This window comes from Cariama cristata, unplaced genomic scaffold (genome assembly GCF_000690535.1).
Source record: "Cariama cristata isolate BGI_N322 unplaced genomic scaffold, ASM69053v1 scaffold4917, whole genome shotgun sequence".
NCBI lineage: Eukaryota > Metazoa > Chordata > Aves > Cariamiformes > Cariamidae > Cariama > Cariama cristata.
In genome coordinates, this window is record NW_009624816.1 from 76,861 (window position 1) to 86,206 (window position 9,346).

Here is a 9,346-nt window from a genome sequence, read left to right on the forward strand (position 1 = left end):
AAGTCAGTTTTTAATGAGAAGTTTTGGGTGCTTTGAGTGGCAGCGAACTGTTTGGGTCTGAGTCCTGCTAGTGAGCTATGGATGCTCAGCAGGTCTGACAAACACCAGGCTGAAGATACTGTGTGCCAGAAAGCCTAGGTTGGAACCATTTAAAAAACAGAGAGAGAGAGAGAGAGAGAGAGAGAAACCACAACCCTAGTGCACTTCTGAGAAAGTTTCCTGAGGTTTTTAACTGGAGCAAAACTCTCAGATTTCCACTTCTAGGGAAATATCCCATTTGCATCTCAAATTCAAATGGAAAAAATTGCCAATTTCCCCTTGAAAATTGAAAGTGTTTCAGTATTTCTGAGTCAAGAAATTTTCCAAAGTTGTAGACTTTGATTCTAGATCAATTCAACACTAAACCATATTCTCACAGATACAAGGAAAGGGGATATATCAAAATAACCTCTTCCTAAAAATGGTACCTCTCAGGTTTTAATTCCTGTACGAATCACCTCCATAACATATTCAGCCACAGGGCTCCCATGCTTCATCATACAGACCAGGCAGGAAAGGAGGAAGAGAGGCAGATGAGCCGTTGCTATTAATTGGGAATAGTGCATTACTTACTCTTAATCATTAATTACTTTACTCAACTTCCACTACCACCCATCTAGACCAGCTCTCTGTGAAGGGTCCTCAGCGCTTTGGGCTGCACCAAGCACAGGTTAGATGCAAGTTCAACAGCAGTTCCCGTATGTGCTGCTGCCTACAGCAACTCACACACCTCGGCTACAGGGGACCAATGTACCACCCAGCACCAGGATGTCTCTCTGACCAAAAAACAGTTTAACCCCTCATTAAACAATTCAGAAGAACTAATTATTTAAAAATATGGACAACGACATGCAGCATAAATCCCAGTTAATTGCTAGTAGGGTACTGCGAGTTGATGCCCAAGAGACTTTCTTGGTTGATTTAGTGTTACAGGTTCTGTGGAAAACGTCAAACCTAGACTCTCCCTTCTTCACCAGCTATTTCCAGTCACCACAACACCAGAGGCTGACTCAGCACGCACAGCCCTCTACAGATGCTCCAGGAGGAACAACCAGCTCTGTGAAACACCTTGATCTGGGGCTGGAGCACCTCTGCTGTGAGGACAGGCTGAGAGAGTTGGGGTTGTTCAGCCTGGAGAAGGCTCCAGGGAGACCTCAGAGCAGCCTTCCAGTACCTAAAGGGGCCTACAAGAAAGCTGGGGAGGGACTTTTTACAAGGGTATGGAGTGATAGGACAAGGGGCAATGGCTTTAAACTGGGAGAGAGAAGATTTAAATGAGGTATTAGGAAGGAATCCTTCATGGTGAGGGTGGTGAGGCCCTGGAATAGGTTGTGCAGAGAAGCTGTGGAAGCCCCATCCCTGGAAGTGTTCAAGGCAAAGTTGGAGTGGGCTTTGAGCAATCTGGTCTGGTGGAAGGTGTCCCTGCTCAGGGCAGTGGAGTTGGAAGGAGATGGTCTGTAAGGTTCCTTCCAACCAAACTACTCTGTGATTCTATGAATCTGCTGCCTGCCAGCTGTCCACAGCAGCACAACTCCTCCTATTGCCACCTTTGGAAACGACCAGCAGGCTCCTGCCCATATTATCAGACTTGCACATAGTCCCTCTTATGAAAAGTTTTAATCCTGACCAGTGACAGGCAGTGGGAAAGGGAGCGCAAGGGTGACGGTAAACTGAGCAAATGATAATGTTAGTGCAGGTAATACCTAATTCCAGCTTCAACACAATTAAGAGCTTACTCTTTGGGTGTCACAATTTGGCTACCGCTTTGAAGCCATCAGCACAGAAGCCGATGTTTGAAATGAATGAAAGGATGAATATCTTCATTTACAAACATCTTCAAAATTAAAATCTAGAATTTATCCCTGAGGTTCTTCTTGAAACCAATATTGTGACTCTCAGGGCTCAGATCCTGGTATTTTCTGGCCCAATTTGCTCTGCCCCCACCCCTGCCTTGGCTGCCACCAGGGGATTCAATCACTGGACCTGCCAGGGACCAGTGTCTGGATCTGAGTGGAGCTCAGTGACCGTCCCAGGCTGAAGGACAACATGACTGTGTAGGTACTTTCACTCTGCCTAATTAGCAGCCTTCTGAAAGAGCGCAGCCTCTAATCCACTTGTCACCAGCAAAGCCCATTAGTGAACACTTCCCTCCTCACCTTAAAGGTTGAAATCTGTTGCTTGATCTGCAAAGAATTAAGTTGCATTTTCAATTCGGCCAAAACCACCTAGATCATCTCAATACAGCAGCCCACCAATTTTAATTAGCGCTTTGCTAGGGCCTTGTGGAATTTCACTCCATCACAAAAGGAAGCAGTTAACCGAGAAGATAAAGTAGCACATCCAAAAAAAAGGGACAATCTGAACAACTGTGGTGAACCTCAGAAACTATGACAATAGCTAATAAGAAACCCACCACTAATCATCTCAATAATCCCACACAGTTTTAAGAACATCTTGACACTGGAGTACAGACCTGGCCATCTTTCAGCAGCCTCTCCTTCCCTCTCCACCTCCAGCGCACAAAGGAGACCTTATCTGAGCAAATGAACTGGCATCAATGTTTTGTTGTTTTCATTGATCAGCTTCAATAAAGTGAATCTTACGAAGTCCCCTTGCAAGAATGTCACATCAGAGCATCATTTTAAGTACAAAGGTACAGAGAGTAACTTACCACCCTCTTCCCCCAAAATATTACATAACAAAACATACATCCTGGAAAATGGCACAAACACAGAAAAAAAAAATCACATATGAATACATTCTAAAAAACACAAAAAGGCATAATATTCATTAGGTGTAACAGGCCTCTCTAATCAACCTTAAAGAAAAAAATCAACATCAAACTCAATGAGCATCTACTAGTCAGAGTATTAGGTATCAAAGACAATTATTGCCCAGTATGAGAAAAAAAAGCATGTAGTGGATCTACATCCTCTTTGTTCAAGAAAATCAGTGTGGCAATGAATTCCCCTGACCAAAATGAACATCCAGAATTTATCTCTCAAAAATGCAAGTGATTTACGGACAGACATCAGACATCATTGCCAAGTCTAGATCAAGGAAAAAAAAGGGCTGTTTCACAAATCTTAAGGAGAACTCAAACAGTAACATCAGCAATGTTTCTCTTCCACATAAAAACTACTTACTAGGTTATAAAGTAGCAACAGGTTTAAGGCTCAACACTAATTTAACTTTTGGCTTAAAAAAAAAAAAAGTAAATGAACGATTTTCCAGATCAGATTACTCAAAATATTTATTCACAAGTACATACGGTATTAAACAGATGTGAATATGTTTTCCAAAGAGACATTGTCATGGGCAATGTAAGAGGCTCTGATGGTATTTGTCAAGCACACATTTTTAGGCAGCAAGAGAAAACTGCGAAAATGAAGCCTTTCTACAAGACAAGATCAGGTTTCTTCCCCACCCTTGGGTGATGCTCAGTTCCAGGCTAGCATAGACTGCTTCCCCAGGCTTGAACAGAACCAGGCAGCTGCTACCATGCAGCACCAGATGACTGCTACAAACATTAGAATCAAGGTCGCATTTTTAAACCCATCCTCAAATTTCAAGATACAAGGAAACAATTTCTCAGGGAACAATGGTCACTGGAGTTTACAGCCGACTTCTAAGAGAGCTGCTGCCTCTAAAAGAGCTTCCATAGAGCAATTCCCTAGCAGGAAACTTACTACACCTCAATTGTCCCGAAGATCATCTGTTATAACACTGGTAGCAATGATGAAAATTCAGATAGTTCATCAAGAAGCGTTACCTATCCCAAAAGACGTGTTGCGGAGAAGCCTACCACTACAATGAGTTACTTTGATTAGCAGGCTCATAAGAAGACAGGCTGCAATATCCTGACACTCGCTGGTGAAGAATTGCGCTCTAACACAGACTGAGACATGTTAGCACCGGTATTTCTCTAGTTAAAGGGCACCGTTTGGTGTTTTTGCTCCAGATTAAATCAGGCACCACCAGAAAACTGAGTAGATCTCGTAAGAAAATTCCTATCTGTTGTCATAGCCTTTATCCAATGATTTACCACTCAATACTGCTTTCAGCCATCTAGTTACAGGATGTCAGGATTATTTTAGTAAATCATACCAACGTGAATAATACAGCATCTGGTCTCTGTGTCCTAAGCCCTATATCATCTGACTGATGCCTGATCATATAGGAAGCGTATTAATACACATTCAGTGCAGCAGAGATAGGACCTGTCCTTTTATGCACTTCATCAGGGCTTAGCTCTAGGAACCGTTAATGTCAGTATCAAGATACCTGCCTACTGCTTGCACAAGGAAGAGAAATTCCACAGGCATTTGAGCAAGAAAACTAAGAACAGTTTTCAACAAATAACGACACGAGTTTTTGTAACAGCACCTTTATGGAACACAAGGTTAGCTTTAGATAAGTGCCAGGTTACACGAACTTTCAGTCCTCTATATAAAGAAAGCAATCTTGGTTTTAGTCCATCCTGATAAAAACTTGTAACAATCATTTATAGGCACAGTGCTTGGGCTCTTTCCAAACTAAAAAAAGGGCTTTCCATTACAGTGCTGGGAGTGGTTAACAAAAAAGTTACCTTATTACATTCCTTTCCAGAGAATAATAATTCTCCTCCATTATGTCCCAACGTTATTAGGATTTCAGAACACACAAGCAATGCAATTCTAGTTAAGATAAAGAGGAAATCAAGGTAATGCAAGCTAAAGACCAAATCATTTTCATAGTTACAGACAATTTTGAATATATACTTGCATGGGAAATCAGATTCATTTTTGTGAATAAAAATTCCTTCTCTCCACACAACAAACAGAATTCCTTGCCAGTAGAGGACCACACTGTGCACAGCTCATCAGCCTTGAAAAGAAAGTCTGGACTTCAGGCATATCCAGCTATGTGGATCAACAAGCAAACCCTTCAGATCCACCAGCTTTGGTTTAATGGACGGAAACTTTGGCCTATTGTTCAAACAAACATACTTGCCAGCAACAAACAAGTACGACTGGATTTTTTAAAAATAAAGTGAAGTGTGACATGTGCATAAAGTCAGTGCCTTGATCCTTAAAAGCATCTCTATAAGCAACTTCACCTTAAAATTGGGCAGTGCTTAAGTTACAAAAGATTATTTTGTTTACGATGACTGAAGAAACAGCTCTGCTTCAGGAATTCAAAAGATGAATCAGATTTAGTAGTAGATTTATTAATTTGATGTGATTTACAATGAGGTGATAATGTCTGAACCAAGGAGACACCAAAATAGGTTTAGCCAGGAGGTTTATGGCTTCTACTTCAAATTCATAGACCAGTGTCAGTCATTTCGGCAACTGAAGATTAGCAGACAAAAGATAAGCGGAGGCCAGGTGCTGCACGGATGTTTTGGAGACAGTATTCCGAAGTGTCTTCTCTTACAGCAGTTTCCTTTTCTCAAACTCCTGCAAATAGCAACAGACATTACCAGTAGCAAAAAAAAAGAAAATGCTTCTATTACTATTTTATTCTAAATTACTTTGTATTTATCTTAGCAAATCTGATTTTAGGAATTAAAAACCGGAATTAAAAATTAAAATATAAAATGCATAATGTGTGCAAGTTAGTGGAAAGGAGAGTAAGTATTCTCCCACTTCACATTAACAAACCAGCTATGAAAAACCAGTAGTGCTAGGCGGCAGCCAGTGCATTGCACTCAGATTGTCAAGGAACCATTTGCTCTCAGCTAGAGCATAACAGGCTTGAAAAACACTAATTCTGCGTAAGAACCACAGCAGAATCCTTACAGTAAAGGACTCAAGCCAGGGAAGCAACAAGAAAGATTTTCATTTTAGTAAAGGAAAAAAAAACACAACAGAAGAAGGGAAGAATCCCACAGCAGCCTGTGAAGATGCTACAGTCACCACAGGAAAACAAACATATCTAGCACAGCTACATTATGCATTTCGTCTAGCTGTGAAGCAATGCCTTTTTTTGGATATGAATTTAGAAAAATGCAAATAATCCTACTCCATACACAAATTTTTCAGCTGTATGCATTCAACCATAATTCTGAATTAGTACTTAAAATAGATAGACCTATATGCCAAGGCTCTCCTTCCTCAAACACCCTACTTTCAAAGAATGTTTTCATATTTTAAATTAATTCAGGTTCTTTGCATCCAGTAAACACAATTCAACAAGTTGCTACACTTGAAAGGAAAATGTAATCTCTTCTCTATTTTGCTATCTTTACTTTTCTATGAAGGCAACATCACATAAAACTACGTGTGCATATTACCTAAGTAATAACCGCGGCTTGTTCCGTCAATAGAGTTCTTATATTTAACGAAGTTCAGAGCAACAGAATATCTGGGTAGGAGATGTACTCCCAGCTCATATTCCCTCAAAAGTAGCTTTTTGCTCTGGATGAGTATGTACACCAATTTTCGAGCAACGAACCTTGTAGATGGTGCTACCTAGCTGAGCAGGAGACATGCTGACAACAACACCAGCACTCTGAAGAGCTGCTATCTTCTCTTTAGCTCCACCCTTTCCCCCAGCAATGATCGCTCCAGCATGACCCATCCGCCTGCCTGGAGGAGCAGTCAGACCAGCTATGAATGACACTACCGGCTTGGCATTTGGACCCTGTAAAGAAAGAAAAGATACTCTGTTATGTGGTAGAGGGTGAGATCAAAAGCAATTCCAGATGGTATTTTTTTTTTTTTTTTCAGTATCAACTAGCCAGGCAAAGATATTGAACAGCTAGAAACCTCAGACAACATGGAACCAAGACTCTGAAGAGTGTGGAATACTTTCTCTCCTGATAATCATCATAAACCAGAAGCACTCGAAAACTTTAAAACCTCTCTCTACAGAGCCACGTGTATTATAAAAAACCAGAATGTTCACTATAAATATTATTACAGGACTGAAAACCTAAAGTTGACACTGCTCTCCAGTTAGTTTTAATCTGAATAAAGCTCCTAATTTCAACTCTTTCTCTTTAATAAAAGTATGAATGTTTGGGTTTTTTTGTAAATAAGATATTAGAGATTGAACTGAGTTTTCCTTGATATGGCAAAAGAAGATGGCTAACTGGCAAAAGAAGTTGGCTAACTACCAAGGTATCTGGAAGCAAGCTGTTTAAGACTTACAGTATTATTTTCTTTCAAAAATGCTGCGGCATCTTCTTCAGCATTTCCTCCAATTTCCCCAATCAATATGATCCCCTCAGTATGAGGATCCTTCAGGAAGACATCAAGGCAGTCAATAAAATTAGTTCCATTGAAGGGATCACCTCCGATCCCTGAAAAAAAATTAAAACAACAACAAAAAAAAAACCTTCAAGATAATGACATTGCAGTTATGATAAAAGTTTCAAAGTAAATTTCAGCATGAGAAATATTCCCAAAGGCTCATAAGACAGCAGCTCCAAAGGTTCTTCCCAAGTCAGAGTGCCAAATTCCTAGTACAAATATCACCCCCGAAATTTACAGAAAGCTTTGATATCTGAATAATGGCCTTTCAAACCATAAGCAAAATATTATGCCTTATATAGAGGCTGTGTATAAGACAAGACCCAAGCTCCAGAATTTTGCTGTAAGAAAACTGGATTTACTTAACATATCCAATTAAATGCCTAAGAATGCCCTATCCCTTTATAATATTACATTTCTTGGGAAAATTTGTTTCCAAATTGACATCATATTTGCTGGCAGTTCTCCATTCAAAGACGTTTTTTAGGCTTTTATTAATCTGACGTGGAAATGGTAATAGAGAAGGGTTATACTCTTCACAGCACATAGGGATCTCATTTCTCAACATAATTGCCATTCAGTAATTTCTTGCAAAAAGAAATTACTTTGGATTTCTTCTTGTAAAGAAAAAGCAGACTAGTCTAGGTGCAATAGGCTGTTTCTGAGGAAACCTACCAATGCAGAAAGACTGCCCCAATCCAACTTGTGTTGTCTGATGAACAGCTTCATATGTCAGGGTTCCAGATCTTGACACAATACCTTTAGGAAAGAAATGGAGATAAACTTAACACTGATATAGGTAACTTAAGCACATGACTAGAGGCAGCTGTTCTTATATTCATGAAAATCACCTTAACAAACTGAACAAGAGATGCCAGGTTTTCCAGTTGTCCTTGCCAAAAGACGAAAACTCTATAGAAGATTCTATCTGTACTATTTCTTGGTTGGCATTTTTTGACACTTTATTGTCAAGAGACTAAACCTGCCCAGAAAGTCAGTAATATTGGCTGAAACAGCATTCCTCACGCTACATCTTTACCAGGAAAGAAAACTAAAAACAAAATAGAAGAATATACTTCTTGTCTTGTATGCAAGTAGCTGATGCACTGAACTTGAAACAGAGTTGCAGCTCAACAGTTAACAAAAGAATTCCATATTAATCACATCTCCAGTATGGCCAGGCACACGAGAGATTCTCCAGAACAGAAATATGCTGCACAAACGCAAGTTATCTCTATTAAGGTATTTGTTGCTGCAGCTCACTGCTCTACAATACACATTCAGCATTTACATTACAGTATTACAAGAGACTACAACTCTCGTTTCAAATTCAGGAGGGAAGGCAATACAGAGCCTAGATCAGGGGCAAAATATTTGCATGGTTTTTTGTTCATTTTTCCACGTCAAGATTTCTTAATACTACAAGAGGGAAGGTTTCCAGGAAAAAAGAGACATCCACTTCAAGCCATCTAACAAGGCATATAATAAGTATAGTGCATGAACAGTAGAAAAAATACACCACTGGACGAACAACTTCACTTTTATCAATGATTTATATGGCTGGACAGCACAGATGTCTACTAGCAAAGGTTTTTTTTCCTTGCTATGTTTGCAAAGGGCTTCCTGTTTACTATTAAGATGAGATTGGCTCACAGAAGCTACAGATAAAGGCCCAAAGACTACAGCTATTTTTATAGCTTGCATCCCAAGATTATCAAATGATTCTTGCATGCCTTACAGTAACAGAAAGCTGGGGAGCGCATCACCAAAGGTGACAGTGTTAGATGAAGCTGGGAGGGTGGCAAAGTTACATTTTTATTCCTTGATCCACTGATCACCATTGAAAATGTTTCCAGCAACGGTGAAGCAACTGGATTTAGGATTTTAAATATTCCTTTGCACTTGAAGTGCTTGCATTCAGATTCTAGTTTCTTGTAACTACAATACATTTCATAGAATCATAGAATGGTTTGGTTGGAGGGGACCTTAAATACCATCCAGTTCCAACCCCCCTGCCATGAGCAGGGACACCTTCCACCAGACCAGGTTGTTCAAAGCCCCCCCCAGCC

At 40.0% G+C, this 9,346-nt stretch overlaps 1 protein-coding gene across 1 annotated transcript; it reads right to left on the reverse strand.

Annotated features, from left to right (window-relative positions):
* Positions 1 to 5,223: 5,223 nt before the first annotated feature.
* Positions 5,224 to 8,036, reverse strand: LOC104164090 (succinyl-CoA ligase subunit alpha, mitochondrial; the record flags this gene model as incomplete). The annotated part of the gene is made up of 4 exons (XM_009703316.1): positions 5,224 to 5,480; positions 6,478 to 6,666; positions 7,176 to 7,327; positions 7,953 to 8,036. Coding segments are annotated over 4 exons (452 nt in total), but the record flags the coding sequence as incomplete, so codon positions are not given.
* Between the last annotated feature and the right edge of the window lie 1,310 nt (positions 8,037 to 9,346).